Raw genomic sequence first — 23,509 nt, 5'->3', positions numbered from 1 at the left:
CACGACTCAAAATCCTAATGTACCATGAGGACACATACCCAAATTCGTAGGCGAATCCAAATGAAAACTAAGTCTTACAATATAAGTCAAAAGCGGAATTTTAAAGGAAACAACCCATAAGTTCATAATAAGTCTCGTAACTTGTAACATAAGTAAGTCTAAATCATACATCTCCCTAAAACCTGAAAGTCATAAGTACAAGAGCTACTAAATGTGGAATACAACTCTGAAATACTATAAATGTTGTCCAAAAGATAAAAACACAATATTAAGATAGAAATGGAGTCTAGTGTTGTGCAACAGTCAGCAGCTCATCCTACACACCAAGAAACGCCTCAATGATCAGCGGGGTCTCTCGTCCTTTACTCGAATGCGGATCAAAACCTGCACACAAAAAGGTGTAACAAGTGTAGAGTGAATATGGGGAAACACGTGTACTCAGTAGAATTGTTGACCGACCCTAAACTGACGCGATGACGAGGGTTGGTCTTTCCGACATTCACCTTCACACTTCGTTAGTAACAAGTTTGTACAGTTTAAAAAACCCTTAGGCAATTAAGATGAGAAAGCCTACATTTCAATCAGGTCATATAAAGCTTAGTCTTTTACAATTATTCATTAAGAGTCACACAAATACAATGCGATCAAGTACGTATGGTATGAAAATGCAAATGAGATGCAATGTAATGGGCAATATGCATCAGTATACACACGGTCCTGCGGTAGGTTTCATGTGACCCATGGGTACTCATGAGGTTAATATACTCACTCGGAATGCCAGATCCTCCAGATCATATCGGGTACAAGACGACATGCTATCATGTCTTCATCACTCCAATCATGTACCATATCAAATCGGTCCTCTACGGACGCTTCATTGTGACTCATCAATAATATGTCAATAATATCATGAATATATGAAATGAATATGCATACACCCTGAGTACGAGACCCCCAATTTCCCATTTCAGATCAATGCATAATGTAATTCCTTTTTCATGTTTTAGAAGATATATGGAGTGATGAATGCACAATGAATCAATATCACAAGTATTAACAAGAATGGCTATCATAAGCCCATATCATCAATAACCATACCACAAGTAGATTTAACAATACCAACCAATGTCCATAACCTTGACGTTCTTCACTTTACAAGGTTATTCCATCTTTCATTAATTACCCATAACATGACACCGGTACCCGCACAAGGGCTCGTCACCTCATGAGTAAGGGACCCCGGTACCCGCACAAGGGCTTGTCACCTCATGAGTAAGGGACTCCTAATTTCTCATTTCGCCCCTTAATTACATTAACCAACACAAACACTTCATAAAGAGTCTAGTAAGTCTCAACTTGCCTTAAATTCGAAGTTTAAAGAATCAATCCACGACCTTACCCTTCTTTTGAGCTTCCGAACGAGCCCAATATGTTCAAATTTGGTATCTCCATAAGAATATGAATCCGTAGACACCCATACTGGTATATTAATATTCCGGATCCAAAAATTCAACCCAAAATCCGGTCCCGAGCCTCAAAGGTCAAAACTGTAATTTCGACATACATACATCTTACTCATGGTCTAAATTGTTACACCTTGGAAAATTTCCCGTTAACGTACAGTGAATAGGCTAGCGAAGGGCACGACGTGTACGATGATTTGATAAGTAAGAAATAGCATTTGATGATCCTAATCGAGATTCAAAGACATTTGACGTAAGGGAAGAAGGTCGTCAAGGAAAGCAAGGGGTAAGTTGTGTGTCGAATAAGAATTTCGAGTGACAAGTTAAGGATGGCGTAATGATGTCTTGGAGAAGAGTGATAACGTCCCTTAGATTGGTATTGAAGTGTTAAACAAGTGTTAAGAAGGCTCCATAAGGATTGGAGATCAAACGAGTCGACGAGAACAAAATCGGAACAGCTGGGCATTATACGGCCCAACATACTGGCCGTATAAATTATACTGGCCGTATGTTAGGCCATATATTTAGCCAAGAGGGGAAACGTTCTCTGGACCAAACATACGGCCAGACATACGGCCCGTATAAAATGTACGGACCGTATGTTGGTCCGTACGTTCGTGTCGGGACAGATTTCATGATTTATATGAGAGGACCCAAGTTCATTTTATTTCATTTCATTTTCACCTCTCACTTCAAGAACACTCTAGAAAACCCTCTCTACTCTTCATCCACAAGAAACCAAGGGAAATCCATGATCAACTTCATCAAATCCACAAAATCAAGTATAGAAGACATATCAAAGTTCATCTAAGCCAAGAAATCCCAAGAGAAGTGAGCTAGGGTTTTGGTGCAAGAAGAGAATTTCCACTCAAGGCTTATTCTTCCACCATCTAAGGTAAGATTTATGGCATTTCCATGTTGTTTAAGGTGTTGAAAGTTAAAAACACTTGGATTGTAGAAAGATATAGAAAATGGGTCATGAAAGTGAGAATAGTGTCATTTTGAGTGATAACTTGAATTGAGTCATGATTCTTGATGAGTTGTGATATGGTTGTGCTATAAATGACATTTAGAACATGGGGTAAGTATTATGTGTGAGAAAACGCGATAGTGAACTATATCCACAATTATGGCGAAATTGAAGTGAATGTTGTGATGGATGTTGGGAGTTGATATGTAAAATGAGGAAAGTTGTATAAACAAAGGAAATGCTGCCCAATTTTCTCTAGCTTTAGAAAACACGTTCTTATAATCGTCTAACTAATGTTAATACGAACTCCCTTGAAGGTAAGGACGTGAGCATTGAAGGAGAACGATCAAGCGGTAGAATAGCTAAAGGAAAAGGTATGTAAGGCTAGTTCCTTCTTTCTAAGGCATGGATCCTATGATATGATGTTCCCTCCTTTCTTCATGATTTTCCTACATATCGAAAACTACGAGTCTATCTTCGTAGAGGAGTTCATATGAGATAAAGGTAAGAGATATGCCATAGATGCGAGGATGGTAATGATGAGTCTAAGTCTAGAAATTATAAAGTCTATCGTACGATATTTATACGAAGTTCATGCTACGAATATGATATGATTTTCATAGATTGTTTTTAAATTCAAATGTATGCTTTAATGAAAGGCTACGATAAGATCATGAGATGTACGTGATAGCAATGATGATGATGAGATATACCGAGCCTTGTTATGATGTATGTGATACTGTCGAGCCACTATGTGGCCGAATACGGAAGACATGTACGTGATATTGTCGAGCCACTACGTGGCCGAATACGGATAATGCTTTATGTGTATGAGCAGATACAGTACTACGATGATGAATTATGTGACACAATGATGCATGCGTTATGATAGTTCATGTACTACGATTATGTATATATGATATATGTATGAAATGTATTCATCCTTAAGGGTCACGCAGATTTTGCCTCCACCTTATGACTTATGATTTCCCTATCATGTTTATTTTATTCATGCCTTACATACTCAGTACAATATTCGTACTGACGTCCGTTTTCTTTGGACGCTATATTAATGCCCACAGGTAGACAGGGAGTCGGCGCAGACCTATAGGAGCTGTCAGCAGATTTACAGGAGCACTCCATTATTCCGGAGGTGCTAATTGGGTTTATCCTTTTGTGTATATATATGTATATATTTTGGGCACGACGGGGTCTTGTCTCGTCCATATGTCTAGTACTCTAGTAGAGGCTCGTAGATACGTATGTGTGGGTAGTATGGTCTCACGATGCTACTATGGTGTATGTATTATTATTTTGATAGCCGAAGGGCTTATGCATATAAAAGTATTTATGTTCTCAAATGAAAAATGATTTTTCTATGTTTTGAGTATGAATTTGATAAAAGAACGCTTAATGAGTATGATGAGTAGTGGAATAAGTGGTGCTCGGTGGTTAGCCCCGGGTACCCGTCATGGCCCCTAGTCGGGTCGTGACATAAATAGTAAGAATCTCGAAAATCATTGAAATCTAATCATAATGGACCTCCAATTTGATCATTTACATTAAATCCATTTCCATGGAAAACCCCTTATTTCTAAATTCAAGGCATGGAAGAAATCACTAATTAATGGATGGAAACATGGGGAAATACTTAGATCAAGGTTAAGATCTTACCCCCAAGTCGAATCTTGAAGAATGTCCTTGAAATCACCCAAATCCGAGCTCTCCAGCTCCCACAATTGATTTAGAAAGAATGAAGTTAGAAGTTGGAATTTAAGTTCTATCCAGGTAAAAATAAGCCTTCGCGATCGTGAAGCATAACCCGAACCTGGACCAAATTTCCTCCTGCGCGATTGTGACCTCACTCACCGCGATCGCAACCTACCCCCGCTTCCTTCATCGTGATCGCGATGAAGGAAACCAGAACAATTGAATTAAAATTTTCTAGTTTTTTCCAATTTCTTATCCAACACCCAAAACTCATCCAAAACCCCTGTACACAAATCAAATGTGTATTTCAATCATAAAACACGCTACGAACCTGCTGGCACACTTGGAATTTCCAAAAGAGGTCATCTTGACATGATGTTGACCAAGGTCAACTTAAAATCCTCAAATTAGTGAGTTTCTCAACTAACGACCCAAATCACACCCCAACACCTCGGGACCCAAACCAACAATCCAACTAATTCATAAATCACATTCAAGACCTAATGGAATCAATGAAAATTCAAAAAAGATTCATTTACCCCCGATGTTGAGTTTGGTCAAACATCTTCATTTCCTAAAATTAGAATCTTCCAATTTTACTAAATTCAATCCAAAACCCGCCCGATTGCCTCGGGAACCGCGCCACTCATTCCCACATTCATAAATACCAATAAGAAGCTACGGGAAAGATATTTTGGGGAAACAAGATAAAAAATCTCAAAACAACCAAACAGGTCGTTACAAAGTCTCACATGTTTATTTTGCCTTGTATTATCCCTCCCTCTAGCTCAAATTTTAGATGAACTGAATTCAAAATTGGTCAGGTCAAAATTGGCTAGGTTAAAACTAAGCGGGTCATTGACCCACCCATACTTAAACGGTTAGGTGAGTCATAATTTCATGGGCTAATTTCCCCTAATTGTAGTCAATTTTGATCTCAACTTGAAGTTCAAGTTTGAAAAACAATATTTAACCACTTTTTCAAGGGGGAAAAAATACAATTTTTTTTTTCAAGTGAAATGCATGTTCAAACACAATTTCGATTTCACAAACATTTTTTTTAACTTAACTTCAAATACTGTTTTTTTTTTTAACAATCACAAAACTAATGTCCATATTAAAAAAAAAAGTAAAAAATTAGAAAATAAAAACATGCCTACTTAGATATATGTATTGATGCTTCCATGAGGTTTTTCCTTTACGGCCTGTTTGGAAAGCCACCCAGTTATTGGAATTGAGTGTAATTACACAGTTTGATATGTTTGTTTGACCAAATAATTACCTGATTGGGTGGAATTGGTGTAATTGAGAGGGTGTAATTACACTCTCCAATTCTCAAGGGAAGGTTGAGAATTGGGTGTAATTACACCTTGTAATTACAGGGTTATTTTTTAATTATTTTTATTTCTATTATTTTAACTTCTTTTTTATTTTTTTAATTTTTTTTATTTTTAAAATATATTTTTCTTTTATATTATTTATCTTTCATTTCCTTTTTTCTGATACCCAACCTTTACTTCTTGTGATTCCACGTAATTGCTCGTATTTTTTTTTAATTTTTAAATTTTATTCATTTAGCATAAATGTGTTATTGTTCTAATTTTTGAAACCACACCTATTGGTATTAGAAAGAATGAGTCCTTTACAAACTTGTCATAATGTGTGATGTTATTAAAGTAGAATTTCGTTGCAAATGATTATAGACTTATATTTTCTCTTTCTTTTACTTAAGTTTCGTTGAAACTTAATTATGTAATGTTGGAATTTAACCCTTTTTGGGGGGAGTTTCAATTTAGGTTATATTTTCGATTTTAATTTATTTGCTTTAGTACTATTGACTTGTTAATTCACATTGTATGTTGTTTATTTTCACTTAGAGTTGATAGATTTATTTTTTTATCAAACATTTGAATAATGTTATGGAATTATATTTATAAATATTAATTTTTTTGTCAAACATCCAATCCATGAAGTTCTCATAAAATAGTCTGCTTTTAAATCTTGCAATTAATTTAAATTAAAATATTATTAATTTGAAAAATATAAACCAATTATTTTTTACAATATTAGTTAAAAATATATGATTATTAATTAATATTTTTCAAGAAACAATGTGTTGTTAAATAGATTATTTAATATCATTTATAAAGGCAAATATTTTTCAACTATTAATTTTTAATTTTTGATAATTAATTTATTTATTTATTTAAACTAATGTGTAATTACATTTGATCAACCAAACAGTACGCTTGTAATTATGTGATGACAAACAAACAGATCGATATAATTACAATATTATGTAATTACTAGGCTATGTAATTACTACCCTAGTAATTACACCAATTCCAATTACTAGGTGGCTTTCCAAACAGACCCTTAATAAGGTTTTATTTGTTTATTGGATTTTTCCTGGAAAGGTTTTGAGGCAATAATATATGTGTATTCTCCAAGAAATTATGCACTCTCTTTTTTCAATAGGAGTTTTTTCGTCTTAATTTTATCAAGGCATACATTTCGTGCAATAAACATCTAAGGGGCCAAGGAGGAGTGTAGTAAATCCATTATACTGTAGATGTTCGTGTAACCTATTTCTATGACCTTTTGTTTATACATGTACCTATGGCTATTGTATAATCTACTGAATTCTTAATAACTTTGTCGTAGACTTTGCATCCTAAAAATAGTGTTCCTAGATATAGACTTGTATAGTTTTATAGTTGTAGCTTTATTTTATGAAAAATATATAACGCTATGATGCCTTTTCTTTTCAAAATTCTGGTCAATCAAAGAATTAGGCATCAAACAAGGAGATCCAACAGTAAACTAGTTTGGACCAAAAAAAAAAAGAAAGTCATTTCACCAAAAACTTCAATGTATCATCATGTACTCAGAAATCAGGACTAAAAGAGGTATTGAAACCAGCAGCTTTCAAATTAAATGGAAGTTTGTAGATACCGTGGACATCATTTATGGTCAGTCAAGGATGTTAGTTCCAAGATTCGAGGAAGCTCAAATCCTGCCAAATTCTCTTCAACTTCTTGAGGATTTTACCACCTAGATGGACTGGCCTTGGTTTGAATCTTGATTTTTCTTTGAAACAATAAGGAGAGAGGCTTTTTGAGAGTGGAAAAGAAGAGTCTTTTGCTTCTCCAACTTCTTTTCTCATCCTCGTTCTGAGCTAGGTTGTGTGCATCTCAATCATTTTCTTCGGCTTCTGTATTAGCTTCAATGAGGAAGCCACAACCTGATCACCAACAACCCCTACAGCCTCCTGCAAGAAACCGCGCCATGCAACACCACACAGATCACAATACCATGTCAGCTGATCCCCAGGTACGCAGTGGCACAGCCACCTTACGCTAAGGGGACTCAATTTGGCTGAAAGTTACACTGTTTAGCTAGGCCAAGATGTTAGTTTATATATAAATACTATATGTTGATTCTCCTCTTCTTTTTTTTACATGTGTCTACTTTTTTATATTTTGATTCCCTTAGTAAAATTCCTGGTTCCGTCATTGCAGGTACGCCAGGCCCTCTACATAGCCATGGCACATGCTAGCATTGCTCTCACAATTTTCATTCTTTATGCTGTTGGTAAATTGCTTCAAGATTATTTGAGGCCTCTTTTATGGGCTGTCCTTTGTTCAATACCTTTGAGAGGAATTCAGCAAGCACTCGTTACATTCTGGTCCGAACCTCTAAAACTAGGCCTCACCGAGACCATATTAGCCGTCCCCGTGGCTGTATTCCGAGTTTCCATTGGAACCCTTGTTGAAATTAAGGATATGACACTGAGGGTTGTTCATAGGAGGCAGAAACACAACGCTTTAAGGCGTCATAGAAGCGGTTTTTTTATATTGTTGAGGTGGCTCGTGTCGTTTTGGGTGTTTGTGATAACGTATGAGCAAATTGGTGGTGTTGGATCAGTAGCGCTTCTCGCGTTGGGATTTATGCTCACAGCTAACAGTGTGGACTCTACTATCAATGCAGTGACATCTCTTAGGAGTCAGAGTTTTCGAAGACTCCCTATCACTGCTTTCTTTACAAGAGGGATATTAAAAAGATTGAAGACCATTGTGGCTATTGGATTGATTGTCGGATTGATTCTAGGATCCTTGGCAGGTATGATTTTCTTCTCTTATAAAATTGGAGTGGAGGGGAAAGATGCAGTTTTTGCGTTGAAATCCCATGTAGAGGAGAGTAATTATGCAGAGAAAATAGGGATCAGGAAATGGATGGATGAACACGATGTCCCAGAGATGGTGGATAAGTACAGTACTCAGCTGTGTCAGACTGTATTTGACCAGATAGATAGTTATGCTATGCAATATAATATGACTGAGTTTGTTTCCGGTATCAAACAATTTGTAATAACCCCGGCGAATAACTCTTCTGAGCGGTCCACAGCTTTGGCCTCCCGCTCCCCATATACTAAAAAGATGTTGAGCCTAAAAAGGAGGATTAAGGATCTTGAATGGGGACAAATATACACGGAAGTGGACGCAATTTTTAGGGAATTGCTGATTACCAGAGTGGACTTGGTTGAGAAGGCAAAAGGATTTGCTCAACGTGTACTTGTTAGCAGCAAATCCGTTTTAGGTGGCAGTGTGAAGGTCCTGTTCTTGATCGGGCATTCCATCGTTTCAGGAGCTGCAGGGCTTTTCAATTTTGTATCTCAGTTAATTTTATTCTTTTGGGTACTCTATTATCTTATCACCACAGAATCTGGTGGAGTAACAGAACAGGTGATATGTATGCTTCCCATTTCGCATTCTGCAAGGACTCGTTTTATTGAGGTTCTTGATAAAGCTATTTCTGGGGTTCTTTTAGCAACTGCTGAGATTGCGTTTTTTCAAGGATGTCTGACTTGTCTCTTGTTCAGATTATCTTCGATACATTTTTTGTACATGTCAACTGTCCTTGCGTTTGTTAGTCCTTTGTTTCCTATTTTCCCCTCATTAGTTTCAACTATCCCAGCAGCTTTACAGTTGGTTCTTGAAGGTCGATATATGTTGGCCATTAGCTTATCCATTATTCATCTTGTGCTTATGGATTTTGGTACATCTGAAATCGTAGACGATTTCCCTGGCTATAGTGCATATCTCACCGGTCTCAGCATTATTGGTGGAATGACATTGTTTCCTTCAGCAGTTGAGGTAATTAACAAACATCTTTCTGTTGAAATCTCATCAGAAATGTCATGGCATAATCTCTTTTGTTACCATAGGTTGGAAATGTTTTATCATGTCCTGATCTGTCATTGAAAACGAGAAGGAAAAGAAAGGAAGAGGTTATAATGTTAGCGCGGGATGTAAAAGTAGATTGGCCTGGAATTGCTCTAGATCATCTATAGAAAGGAAGATAAAAATTATATTTTATCTTCCAACAGTTATTTCAAACATGAAATAGACATAATTGTTCATGTTAAACTTTGGGCAAACTATGCCTATTATTATGGTAAAAACTCATGATGACCTGAAGCCAGTATCGGCTTATGTTACCTAACAAGTTAGTCTTAGCTTTTGAGATTGGAACTGTTTGATAAAACATATACAAAATTTATAGCCTCTGAAGAGGACTATACATACAAAGGAAAAGAAATTAATTGCATTGAGCATGTAGTCTTATTTTTCGCACTTGATAGGTGTGGTTTCTGCTGTTTTACCGAGCCAGAAAGGATAAGTGGAAACCTCAAGGATCCGAGTTTCCGAGTAACACTAGAAAGTGCTTTAATTTAGAAAACACCTTGAATAGCAGTTGTCTTTGCTGTAGCACAATCTTTCAGAAGTTAGAGTTTATGTTTTTGCTTTTAAAAGTATAGTGTTATGCTTGATATTAACTCTTGATAGGTATGTTATTCAGGGAGCGATAATGGGGCCACTAATAACTACGGTTCTGATTGCAATTAAAGATTTGTATGTGGAGTTGGTTTTGGAAGGACAAGAGCAATAAGTATAGTAAATCTTTGTTTCTTTCTAATGCCTGGTGAAATCCTCAGAAGCCATAAGGAGAAGTGCTGCAACTTCATTTGATAGGTGAAGCGGTGTGTGCACTGAACGTCTTCTCATTTGAAGTTTTGTTATGTATCCTGCATGTGATAGACTTTCATCATATCAATGTTTTTCCCAAATTGGCTCGAGGTTTAATTCTTTCTCCAAAAATCTGTTAATTTGTGTACACAAATTGCCAGTTCCGTAGCTATTGGGTAGTTAGTAAAGTAGGTTATACACTTGTGTTATTTTTTTCTAAACATTGGATTGATTTCATGAGAAAAGGGTTCATTTAACGATCTTCAACGTTTCTGATGCCTGTATAACTGGTTTAAACATCACCCTTTACTTGTACATTTGTCAAGTCTTGTTAAATATGGCATGCATCTGCTCAACTTCTTGCTGGAAAATTGCCTACCAATTGGCATTGAAGTATATTCAGCTATCTTTCCATCAAATGGTTACAAGTGGTTAGCGTCACGAACATTCTCTGTTATTATGGGATTCAACAAAGAAGAACGCGTTAGTAAAAATACAAACGGGACTATGGTTTAGCCTTTAAGAGTAACCACTGGTCCGACTAATTGCTAAAAATTAGTAAGCTGGAATCTGCAGAAAAAAGTAATGGCACTTGTGGATTCTGGACCACACCTATGTCCAAGTTTTTTTATGAGATAATTACAGTCCAATGCTAATTTAGTTTACAAAATAGTTTTGTATATTTAAGTATAAATAAATATTTAAGTATAAATATATGTATAATATACATATCGTATACATATATACATATGATAGACATAACAAGTGTATATTGTTTTGGCTAGCACGCTGACAGGCCAGAATGAAAAAAAAAAAAAAAACCTTTCCAGAATGAAAAAAAAAAAACTTTCTTTTGTTTCCCACCCGCTACCCACATTGGAGCCCCCACTAATCCGGATTCGCGTTGCATAAGGATTAAGGCCTACTTAAGGGAGAAACACTCCCTAAAATCAACCATATCAAACCAGCTTTCTAGCTAGTGCACTTCTTTTATTTTTCCTAATGTTTTAAATCATCAAAAGAGAGGAAAAAAGCAAAAATAAATTGTGAATTTGCAAGTGTCCGGACTTAGGCAAAGTGTCCGGACTTAGGCAAAGTGCCATACTTCAGAGCTACCATCCAATTATTTTCTAACTTGCTAGGTTGCCGTAATTGACAATAACATGCCTTCCTACTTTAGTACCAAGCAAGTTAAATGCCAACAAACTCTATAGTTGTATTGGGCAAAAACCGGCCCGAGATGTCATATGAGACCGGACGAGGGGACCGGGGAACCCTTACAGCTGTTCTCCACTCCACCAACTCCAGTCACATTCACGATTTTAGATCAGAGAGCCAATAACTATGCTAATGTTGGGGGCAACCTCACGCCACCTCACCCGTATTTTAGGGGTAGAAAAGTCTCATTTTGGTTTACATATAGATAGCTTATCATGTAAGCCAAAGGACTCCCATCTCATCTCTTGTAACTTATCCTTTACTTTTTCTCTCAAGAACCATAGATCCGGGCACACTGATTATTCTTAAGAACATATTTACCTTGCTTGATTTTCTGATTTTTCATGCTTGATTCTTTCAATCTAACTCTTGTAATCACGAAAACCTATCCGAAAGGAGAGTTTTCGGGATTGGACACGACACACTTGTCTTTAAACCCTTGAAATACTAATCTAACTGATTATCAGTTTTCACCGGAAAACAATAGTAATTCTTGAAATTCCTAATGGTAATTTTTCAAAATTCCTCATTTCCCTCTTTCTTTTCCCTTCTTGCTTCTTCCCTCACTAACTACCCCTATGGGCCCTTGCTCCCAAACCAGATAAGATTGAACAAGGATGTAATTAAGTGGCTTTGATTAATAAGTGTGAGCCACATTAATCAGAGAAAAACTATTGATAATGATGGCCGGTGATGGTAATTGAGCGACAAAAGACTAATAACCTGTTTGGCCAAGCTTATAAAAACAGTTTATTTTAAAAAATATTTTTTTTCAAAAGCACTTTTAAAAAAAGTACTTTTGGCTAAAAGCAGTTTGTGTTTGACCAATTAATTTAAAAAGTACTTTTGAGAAGCAATTAGTGTGTGACCAAGCTTTTAAAAAGTGTTTCTGAGTGTATTTTTCTCAAAAGTACTTTTCAAAAAAGTGCTTTTGGGCAAAAGCTATTTTTTTTAGCTTCTGAAAAACTGCTTCTGCTACTCCCCAAAAACACTTATTTTCTCCCAAAAGCTTGGCCAAACACTTCGCTTTTTTTAAAATAAGCACTTATTGAAAAGATAAGTATTTTTGGGGAAAAAATAAGCTTGACCAAACAGGCTATAATAGTGGTGGTTGACCGGTAAGAGTAGATGAAATAATAATTCTGCTTCCCAATTTATATCATGCATTTTGATTGAGCAAGAAATTTAAGAAAATGAGAAAGACTTTTTTAAATTTGTGTTCTAAAATAAAACATATATATTTATGTAGCTATAAATAATCTCATTAACAATAAAATAAGAAGTTTGAAATTAATTTTTTTTAAATATAAAAATAATATCATTCTTTATGGAACAAATTAAGCATCACATAAATTGGGAAGAGAAATAATTAAAGTACACATTCACAACTCATAAATTCAACTGTAGTGTCTTACTAATTGTAAAACTCTATACAAGCTGTAAATTAACCAGACTCATCTAGAACAAAATAAACTGTTGCAAAAGAAAAAAAGGTACCCCTACTTAATTCAAATCTCTCCCATTAAATAAAAACAAAAAGGGCTGTAATTAGATCTTAGTTCTCAATCGCTATCAATTTGGAGAAGCCATGTAACGTAACAACTAGTACTGAGGCTGACGATCCATCCTATTGATGCTAAACTCACACAAAAACTTTCCTTTTAGGCCGACACATAATTTAGATATCAAATTAGTGCAATTTTTTAAATTTGACACTTCTATCTACCAACCGTACTTGATCCAACTATAGCTTTTTTGGGCAAAACTATGAAAACTTTAGACCAAAGCATTAGTATAATTTTCGAGTAGAAGCAAATTGTTCTTTCATGGTGTTGCAGTTGCTCATGCCCAAAAGCTAACAAAACATTGTTTTTCTTCTTTTTAACCTTTATTTTTCACGAGCCTAGCAGTAAAAGTTTCTCATTAAGGATAATATGATAAACTTAAATTAAGCTATTTTTAAATTTAGAAATGCTTTTTTTTATTATTATTAAATAGGGGGTAGGAGAAGGAAAATTTTAGAAAAGCTCATTCCTTTTTAAATAGATTAAAATAAAATAGTTTCATTTACTACATTAAAACAGAAATTAATTGTTTGCTCGTATCGAAGTAGTAGTAGCTCGGACTGTTAAGCTATATATGTAAATATATATTCTATTATTATTTTTAGTATTGTAGATATTTAGTTACCTATTTAGTAGCCCTAGATGAAGCCTAATTATAGGCAATACATACTGTATATATTCTAGGTCTTGAATGGAAAACATTGAGGACAATATTCTATTATGGTATCAGAGTTCTAGGGTATATTTTTTTCTCTCTTCCGCAGCCCCCTCTCTTCTTCCCTAGTCGTCCCTTTCTTCTTCTTCCTTCTTCTCACCGCCATGTCTGATTCAAAGGGCTCGTTCCATCCGACTCTCGCGGTGTCTAATATCCGCAACCATATCTCCATAACTCTTGAAATGGAGAATGTTCAATACTCGACATGGGCGGAGCTTTTCAAAATTACCGCACGTTCTCACAAGGTCCTTCACCATATTATTCCTCCTGCTAATGGCAAGGCGAAGGTCCCTTCTATTGAGGATGAAAAGGAATTGTGGTCAACTCTTGACACTACGGTTCTCTCTTGGATTTATGCTACCATCTCCAATGATCTTTTGCATACAATCATTGAACCCGATGCTACGACCATGGATGCTTGGAACCGGTTACGTGATATTTTCCAAGACAACAAAAATTCTTGTGTGGTAACCTTAGAGGCCGAATTCTCCAATACTAAAATGGAGAATTTTCCAAATGCATCGGCCTATTGTCAGCATCTCAAGACAATCGCTAATCAGTTGAAAAATGTTGGAGCACCGGTATCGGAAAGTAGGCTCGTAATTCAACTTGTTTCCGGCCTTACTCGGGCCTATAGGGGTGTGCGGACATTGATACGACAAAGTGATCCTCTACCTCCATTTTATCAGGCTCGTTCGATGCTTACACTCGAGGAGGCCGGATTGGCGAAGGAGGCTGCCACGGGCTCCGAATCTGCAATGGTGGCTGCCTCGCATTCTGATGTTGATGATCGATTCTCTTATTCAAATCAATCACAGGGTCGAGGAAAACAATCCGGAAACCGGAAAAACCGGCAGTGCTGGTCGTGGTTCCGGCGGGTCCAAGCATGGCCGTGGTGGTGGCCAGAGGCAGCAGTAGGCGGGACAGCAGCCGCAGCAGCAGTGGCCGAATCAGAGTCCGTGGGGAAATTTCCCGCCTTGGGCTTGGATGTCACCGTGGGTAGTCCCTCCTTGCCCGTATCCAACACAAGGGTGGGCTCGTGGTACAGCAGCCCCGAAACAGCAGCAGCAGCCCGGGATCCTTGGACCGCATCCTCAGCGGGCGTTTGTGGCAAACCCGAATGGTCAGTCCGCTTTCTACTCTCCTACAAACATCGAAGCGGCAATGCATACTATGTCTCTCAATCCACCCGATCCGTCGTGGTACATGGACACCGGAGCTACTTCTCATGTGACATCCTCCAATGGTAATTTCTAGTCTTATTTTGATGTGAGCAATCATAATAGTGGTATTATTGTCGGTAATGGTCATTCTATTCCAATTCATGGTTATGGTCATACTTGTTTGCCTTCCCCTAGTCCTCCCTTATCCCTAAATAATGTTCTTCATGCTCCCAAAATTATCAAAAATCTCATTTTAGTTAGAAAATTCACTACTGATAATAATGTGACTGTTGAGTTTGATCCTTTTGGGTTTTCTATGAAGGATTTTCGGACGGGGATGCCAATAATGAGGTGTGATAGCCGGGGTGACCTTTATCCTCTTACCACTTCTATCAACAATCAAGCTCTCCACTCAACCTTTGCAGCCATCTCTCCTAAACTTTGGCATGATCGATTGGGTCATCCGGGTGCTCCTATCTTAGATGCTCTTAGGCTCAACAAAAGCATTGATTGTAATCGGGGTTCTAGTTCTAGTATTTGTCAATCTTGTGTTTTCGGAAAACATATTAAGTTGCAATTTGGTTCTTCAAATTCAAGCACTTCTATGCCTTTTGATATTAGTCATAGTGATATTTGGACATCACCTATTTTGAGTTCTATGGGACATCGATATTATGTTTTATTATTGGATGATTATTCTAATTATTTGTGGACTTTTCCGTTGGATAGAAAATCGGACGTGTTTGATAAATTCTTAATTTTTAAAGCCCACATACTCACCCAATTTGAACGTAATATCAAAAATGTGCAATGTGACAACGGGAGGGAGTTTGACAATGGTCTGTTTTGGGATTTTTGTAAAACTAATGGCATGTCCTTCCGTTTTTGTTGCCCTCATACTTCGTCTCAAAATGGTAAAGCCGAACGAAAAATTCGGACTATAAATAATATCACTCGTACTTTTCTTGCTCATGCATCCCTTCCTCCCTCTTATTGGCATCATGCTTTACAAATGGCTACGTATCTTCTTAATATTCTTCCGAGCAAGCTTTTGGGAAATCTATCTCCTCTACAAATTCTATACCAAAGGGTTCCCTCATATTCTCACATCCGGGTATTTGGTTGCTTATGTTATCCCTTAATTCCGTCCACTACTATCAATAAATTGCAACCCCGGTCTACTCCATGTGTATTTTTGGGTTATCCTTCTAATCATCGTGGCTACAAATGTTATGATTTATCTTCCAATAAAATTATTATTTGTCGTCATGTGGTATTTGATGAGCATGTTTTCCCATTTGCAAAGTTACATACCCCTTCTTCTAATGCTTATGATTTTTTGTGTGATAACAGTTCTCCTTATACTCTTCATCACATACAAAATCAATCAAATGCCTTGGACGGTCACCAGTCCGTCCAACAGCCTGAACAAATGGCCCAAACTCAACTTGGTGGCCATGATCCCACCATCTCGCCTCCTCCTTTGAGCCCAGATTCCACCGTTTCTCCTTCCTCAACAAGCCAAACCAGCTCATCTATCTCTCCAAACCCAAATCCTACTCCTCTACATGCATCCGTGACCCAACAGCCAACATCTACTTCATCCCACACAATTCGGCCGTCCATGGTAACCCGAAGTCAAATGGGCATTTTTAAGCCAAATAAAAAATATGCTCTGCAGGCTTCGGTTACTCGTTCTCCCTTGCCCCGTAACCCGGTCGAGGCCCTTCATGACCCAAATTGGAAAATGGCCATCGATGATGAATATGATGCTCTCATTAAAAATAAGACGTGGGAGTTGGTACCCCGTCCACCTGATGTGAATGTTATTCGTTCTATGTGGATTTTTGCTCATAAAGTAAAATCTAATGGTGTTTTTGAGAGGCATAAAGACCGTCTTGTAGGTGATGGGAAAACTCAGCAGGTTGGCATTGATTGTGGCGAAACGTTTAGCCCGGTGGTGAAACCGGCTACGATTCGTACGGTTCTTTCTCTCTCTCTCTTTCAAAAGCATCATGGCCCATTCATTAGTTGGATGTGAAAAATTCTTTTCTTCATGGTGAGCTACAAGAAACAGTGTTTATGCATCAACCATTGGGTTATCGGGATCGGAACCATCCGGATTATGTATGTCTTTTGCGAAAGTCATTATATGGTCTTAAGCAGGCACCCCGTGCATGGTATAAGAGGTTTGCTGACTATGTCATTTCTTTTGGTTTCTCAAATAGCAAATGTGATACTCATTGTTTATTTATCGCAAGGGGACTGACATGGCTTATATCTTGTTGTATGTTGATGATATAATCCTGACTGCTTCTTCTAATGCTCTCCGTGTGTCTATAATGGGTCTTCTTAGCTCGGAATTTTCTATGAAAGATCTTGGTCCGTTGAATTATTTTCTTGGCATTGCCGTGTCCCGACATAAGGGAGGTATGTTTCTTTCACAGCGCAAGTATGCCGAACAAATAATTGAGCGGGCCGAAATGGCCTCATGCAAGTCATCTCCTACTCTTGTTGACACAAAGGAAAAGGTTAGTGCTACTTCTAGTGCTACCTATGAGGATCCCACTCTTTATAGGAGTCTTGCCGGAGCTCTACAGTATCTTACATTCACCCGACCAGATATTTCTTATGTTGTTCAACAAGTGTGCTTACATATGCATGATCCGAGAGTTGACCATATGCAAGCTCTAAAGCGCATTATCCGGTACCTTCAAGGTACGCTTGATCATGGCCTCCATCTCTATTCATCTTTGATATCATCTCTTGTATCTTATACTGATGCTGATTGGGGTGGTTGTCCGGATACAAGACGTTCTACCTCTGGTTATTGTGTATTTTTGGGTGATAATTTGATTTCTTGGTCCTCCAAAAGACAACCTACTCTCTCTCGGTCGAGTGCTGAGGCCGAGTATCGCGGTGTAGCAAATGCAGTAGCCGAATCCTGTTGGTTACGAAATTTGCTATTGGAGCTACATTGTCCGATTCAAAAGGCTACAATTGTTATTGTGACAATGTTAGTGCAATTTATTTATCGGGTAATCCGGTGCAACATCAACGTACCAAGCATATTGAGATGGATATTCACTTTGTACGGGAAAAGGTTGCCCGTGGACAGGTTCGAGTTCTTCATGTTCCATCACGATATCAAATCGCGGATATTTTTACTAAGGGTCTTCCGCGTGTTCTGTTTGAAGATTTTCGGGACAGTCTCAGTGTCCGTCAACTTCCCGCTTCGACTGCAGGGGTGTGTTAAGCTATATATGTAAATATATATTCTGTTATTATTTTTAGTATTGTAGATATTTAGTTACCTATTTAGTAGCCCTAGATAAAGCCTAATTATAGGCAATATATACTGTATATATTCTAGGTCTTGAATGGAAAACATTGAGGAAAATATTCTATTACGGACAGTAGGTGCCACAGATCCTAAAGCACTTGCTGTTGCCTCAACATGACACAGTGTCTTAAGCGAAAAAACAAAATGACACAGTGACAAAGTCACTTTCCCTGCTAGTTGGATTAGGTGGCCAACTGCTATCATCAATGACCTTCAATCTATTAACTACTGTACATGCCAGAATTTCCAAAATATATGCTCCCCATTTTAATTTATGTCAAGGTATTTGACTGAACACGAAATTTAAGAAAAAAAGAACATTTTTTAAATTTATGATTTAATATAGGCCATAAAAATCTCCTGTGAATTATTTCATTAAAGGTAACATGAATAGTTTAAAGTTAAATTGTTACTTCCTCTGTCCCAATTTATGTAATACAATTCGGAATTCGAGAATCTAAAAAAAACCTTCTATTGCGATTTATTTGTATGCTCTTTAAATATTTTAAATTGTTACTTATCGTGACTTATACTCCACTTTTTATGTAGTTTCTAAATGTGTAAATTAATTTATTCAAAAACTTAAAGATTGTCCGAATTCACGGTCAAAACAAAAAAGTTTAACTCTCGAAACCACATAAATTGAGACAGAGAAAGTACTAAATAATATAAAGGGTCATTCTTTTTTGGATTGAGTAAAAACCAAAGAGTATCACATAAATTGCGATCGAGTATTGCCACAGAGGGAGTACTATTTTTTATCACCCAACATTTCCTTAAAATCAAATGCAACGTTAACGTCAGGAAAATAGATTAATCAATATTTGCTAATATTGTTCAATTCAGATAGAGAGTGATGTCCATTCGAAGAACCACAAATAAAGCTTTAAGGTTTGCTTCGGTCCAAAATAAACAAAAAAGAAGAAATAAACGGCAGACGAAGTTAGGCGAATGGTTATATTTCTCAACCTCCTAAAAAGTTCACTTGGAATCAAAGCAAAGGGATAGCTGTTCGATCAAATTCTTGGTCACCATCTGATCAAACCCATACTTCAACTTCCCCTGTCATGTTAGTTCAACCCCATTCATCACCTCTCTCTCTCTATAGCTTCTTATAGTATGTATTTCCTTTTATTTTAATTTCTTCACCTTTACCATATTTTTGTAGTACATCCACTTCATTTTAGTGGCATTATTAATGCAGGTTTTTCAAGAATTGTTGTCAGCATATAAATTGGAGTAACAGATCGGAATTGGGCCATATATATACACACTCTATAATAGGTTAAATTAGCTGGTGTTATTTTAGCTCATCTTGTGCATGCAAGCATGGCAATTATGTGCTCAAACTTCTTTGATGAAACATAACTTGCATGCGCAGAAATTGAAAGTTCTTGGAAATTTCTCCTCGTTGACAATTCGGTAATTAACGCCCGTTTAAGTTATATACATCGATCACTTATTTTATTTTTTACAATGTTACCTCTTATAGCACATTGAAGGGGAGCCTTCGAGCAACGATAAAGTTGTTTCTGTATGACCTATAGGTCATGGGTTCGAGCTGTGAAAACAAGCACTAATGATTGCATTAGGATAGGCTATCTACATCACACCCTCCTTTCCGGAACTCTACTAACACGGGATGCTCTGTGCACCTAACTGCCCTTTTTTTTTTTTTTTTACCTCTTGTAGCATATTATCCCATACTTTCTTTTCCGGGTTCTTGAATCATGTTCGTTATAAACAGTTACTTGTTACTCTTATAGGTTCAACTGGATAAATGAATACCCGCCGCTACTTTCTTACACCAGTATCTCTTTGCCATTCGAGCATCGTCGTATCTTTCCCACCAATTTCACCAGCAACAGTACTAGGAGATGAAAGAATGGCTAGCACAGGCGGAAATAATAGAAACAGGTCGTCGCGTATACATCATTCTAATTCATTCTTGATAAGAATGGCAATGAAAATATCAAGAGCAAGGTGGTTCAGTTTCCTAAGAAGAGTTTTCCATTACCAGAATGGCGGGTCAAGATCTGATCTCGGGTCGAATCCTTTCAATTCAATGACTTGGATAATGATGGAGTGTATAGCATTAAGTGTTCAAATAATTATGAGTGTATATACACTGGCTGTTTCAAAAAAGGAGAAGCCAGTTTGGCCGATGCGGATATGGGTGCTGGGATATGTCTTTGCATGTATTGTTAGTGTCGTGGTGCTTTACTGGCGTTATCTGGCATTCTATGTGACGACGCAAAGAGATGATCATTCTGACATGGAGCAGCAAAGAAGCCATGACGAATCCAGGTGATTAATTAATACACGTGTTGAAGTGTGTGTCATCTCATCTAAAAGCTTAAGCATGTTAAAGAGAGCACTTTTTTATTTACTTGATTATATTCTAATCACACACTCTCTGAATTTGTTTGTCCTTTTATAGCTATATATCTGGACTCTTGAGGTTTTTAATACTCTTTTTGTCTAAGGATGCATAATATATAACCCTACTAGAAACACACGTATTTTCCATAGAATTTGTAACAAATTCCATCAGAGGTATGCTCGTCGAAAACTGTTTCCAATGATTTACATAGATAATCCGCAGATTTCTAGTGCAAATCCCCCTCTCTCCCAGGTGAAGTTATGCATGTTAAGTGAGTTAAACAATCAATAAAAAAGTGGCTTACTCGTGATAATGTCGGGCTGGGTATATATTAGAAAATAATGGTTGATTAAGTTGGTAGGATTGTGAGTTATTCGAGTGAGGATTTGAATTAGATTTTGAGTAAGCAAAAGAATAAGACAGAAAGAGGAGTGCAAGGTTAAGTCAAAAAGGAGATCATGAAACTACCAGAAAAATATTAGGAGGCGGCGGGACAGGCTGAGATGAATAGTTCATTTTCAAGGAGAAATAAATAGATAATATAGGAATTATTTTCATTTTTGGGCCATCGATCGAAATTAATTACGTGCGCTGGCTAACACAAATATACAAAACATATACACCGATTGTGTATTATTATACATATATATATATGTGCGCTCGCGCCATTTTATTCATATACATATGTAGATCAAAATGAATTTAGGGTGGTCTAAAAAAGTAGTTATCCCTAACTTTATATATATATATATATATATATATATATATACACGTGTGTTTCGTTGGTGGCGGGGGAGGAGGGGGATTCTATTCGCATACATATGTAGCCATTCTATTCGTTTACATATGTAGATCAAAATGAATTTATCAGTTAAGTAATGTTAGGAAAAACTGCACCGGATTGGGCCCACGAGGCAAAAGAGATTGAACTTGATTTGTGATAGTGTCAAAAGTCTGGAATATCTCAGTAGTAGTTCATACTTCATTTCATACTTCATATCATACTCCTATCACCTATGAAGCTTTAATCGATCTATTTTTCACATGCATATATTAGAATCTAAACAAAAATAATCACAACCCACACTTGGGCCCACACTAACTGAGATTTTTCATCAAGTATAATGTATTGCTAGCATATGTTACAAATATAATAAAGGTATGCTCTCCGGCCGCTTAACTTTTTAGATGAGATGATCACACATATCAATAACATACATCTAACACGTGTTTTGAAAATCATGATAGCGCATTACACGTAATGGAGAAAATCAAAACTTCTCTCGAGCTATTCTTTGCAATATGGTTCGTGATGGGGAACGTTTGGGTGTTCGAATCGCGCTTTTTATCATACCATCGTGCTCCTAAACTTCATCTGCTATGCATCTCTCTCCTTGCATGGAATGCAGTCACATACTCTTTCCCCTTCATATTGTTTCTATTGCTATGCTGTTGTGTCCCAATGTTGAGCAGCTTTCTAGGCTACAATATGAACATGGGATCTGTAGATAGAGGAGCATCTGATGAACAACTCTCCAGTCTTCCAAGCTGGAAGTACAAGGAAATTGGAAAGAAGGAAGAGCTCAGAAATTCGGGTGTGGAAAATGAAAATACGGTAAGTGATCTAAATTACCAATCTTATTACAACCCAATGCCTTGGGTAATCTAATTACAAAATACATGACCAAATGTATAGGTTTTGTATATTTATGCGTATAATATACATATAATATATATTTACTATACATAGAATATACATAATCATTGTATAATTTTGTATATTTCGGCCATATTGGTAAATAAGTTTGACCGAACTGTAAATAAGTTATACTATCATTCTGTATTTTAATATATCTTAGCAAACAATCTGTCTTACTTATTTGAATAACTAATCCCACTTTTTTACACGACCAGAACGCGTAAGATTTCTTTTACACCATTACTGTACAAAAGTACTTAAACTCGAATCAAGTTTAAAGATTTAATTATATACAATGATATTGTAAAGAATAATTTTTACACTATCGCTGTATTTTAATTTGTCGTAGGCCTATTTTTCTTTTTGCTTATCACATTTTTATGGACGGTTACCTATAGTTATCTTTTAAGTTACCTAATCGTGTAAATTTCTTTTACACTCGAGATGTATAAAAGTTTTAAAAAAAAAAAAAAATTAGGGGAAGGGAAAATGTGGAGGGAATTACAAGGTGAGGAACTGAACCCTCACCGACAAGGTGACAGTTTAGTAAGTCAATTACTAAGATTAATTCCCCCAACATATAAAAGTTAAATTCTAAGTCTAAGAATTAATTTATATATATCAACAATGCAAATAAAACTTTATGCTATCATTATATGTTAAACTACCTTAGCAGATAATCTATCTTATTTTAATATTTTTAGGTGACCGATTTTATATTATTATTTTTACGCTATCAATATGTTATTGTAAAAGTCAAAATCTAATAAGCTTCTGTGTCATAACAGGAATGTTGTATTTGTTTAGCCAAATATGGAGATAAGGAAGAGATCAGACAATTGCCTTGTTCTCATATATTTCATCTTAAGTGTGTGGATCAATGGCTCAGAATTATATCTTGCTGTCCTCTCTGTAAACAAGAATTAGAGAGGTAAAGATGCAAGAAAGTTATCCTGAGGTTCGATAATTCATATTTTTTCTGCACATTTTTACCGGCCTTTCCTTTTCTTTTTTCCCCTTTAATTTTGCTTTCTGTAGTACAATTTGAAACACAGAGAATCGAGATAAATTGTACGGAAACTTGTTATGTATCTATCCCCAATTCCCCATAATGCTAACAGAATACAAGAAGCTAAAATTAGAGGCTTCCTAGTGTACACATGTTATCTGAAGGCCATGCTCTTAAATACTTCACTGAGTAAGTTTTTAGGGATAATATACATATAATATTTATAGATATTGTATATGTAA

The 23,509-nt window shown here is 36.6% G+C and overlaps 2 protein-coding genes across 4 annotated transcripts; both read left to right on the top strand.

Annotated features, from left to right (window-relative positions):
* The first annotated feature begins 7,604 nt into the window (after positions 1–7,604).
* LOC132637710 (uncharacterized) lies at positions 7,605–12,869 on the top strand. Its single transcript, XM_060354762.1, has one exon. The coding sequence runs from the start codon at positions 7,605–7,607 to the stop codon at positions 9,405–9,407; it is 1,803 nt and encodes a 600-aa protein (XP_060210745.1). The 3' UTR covers positions 9,408–12,869.
* Positions 12,870–19,357: 6,488 nt separating this feature from the next.
* Positions 19,358–23,509, top strand: LOC132636284 (E3 ubiquitin-protein ligase At4g11680-like). 3 transcript variants are annotated; one of them, XM_060353087.1, is made up of 4 exons: positions 19,358–19,598; positions 19,943–20,483; positions 22,033–22,174; positions 23,047–23,509. In XM_060353087.1, exons 2-4 carry the CDS (start codon positions 19,957–19,959, stop codon positions 23,191–23,193), a joined length of 816 nt encoding a protein of 271 aa, XP_060209070.1. In that variant the 5' UTR covers positions 19,358–19,598; positions 19,943–19,956; the 3' UTR covers positions 23,194–23,509. The 3 variants fall into 3 exon arrangements, with proteins under 3 accessions (XP_060209070.1, XP_060209068.1, XP_060209069.1); XM_060353085.1 differs by having other exon boundaries at positions 19,368–19,598; positions 21,808–22,174; XM_060353086.1 differs by lacking the exon at positions 19,358–19,598 and having other exon boundaries at positions 19,605–20,483; positions 21,808–22,174.

Source organism: Lycium barbarum, chromosome 4 (genome assembly GCF_019175385.1).
Source record: "Lycium barbarum isolate Lr01 chromosome 4, ASM1917538v2, whole genome shotgun sequence".
Classification (NCBI taxonomy): domain Eukaryota; kingdom Viridiplantae; phylum Streptophyta; class Magnoliopsida; order Solanales; family Solanaceae; genus Lycium; species Lycium barbarum.
Note: the sequence above shows the minus strand (reverse complement) of the source record. Positions and strands in the feature narration are given on the sequence as shown.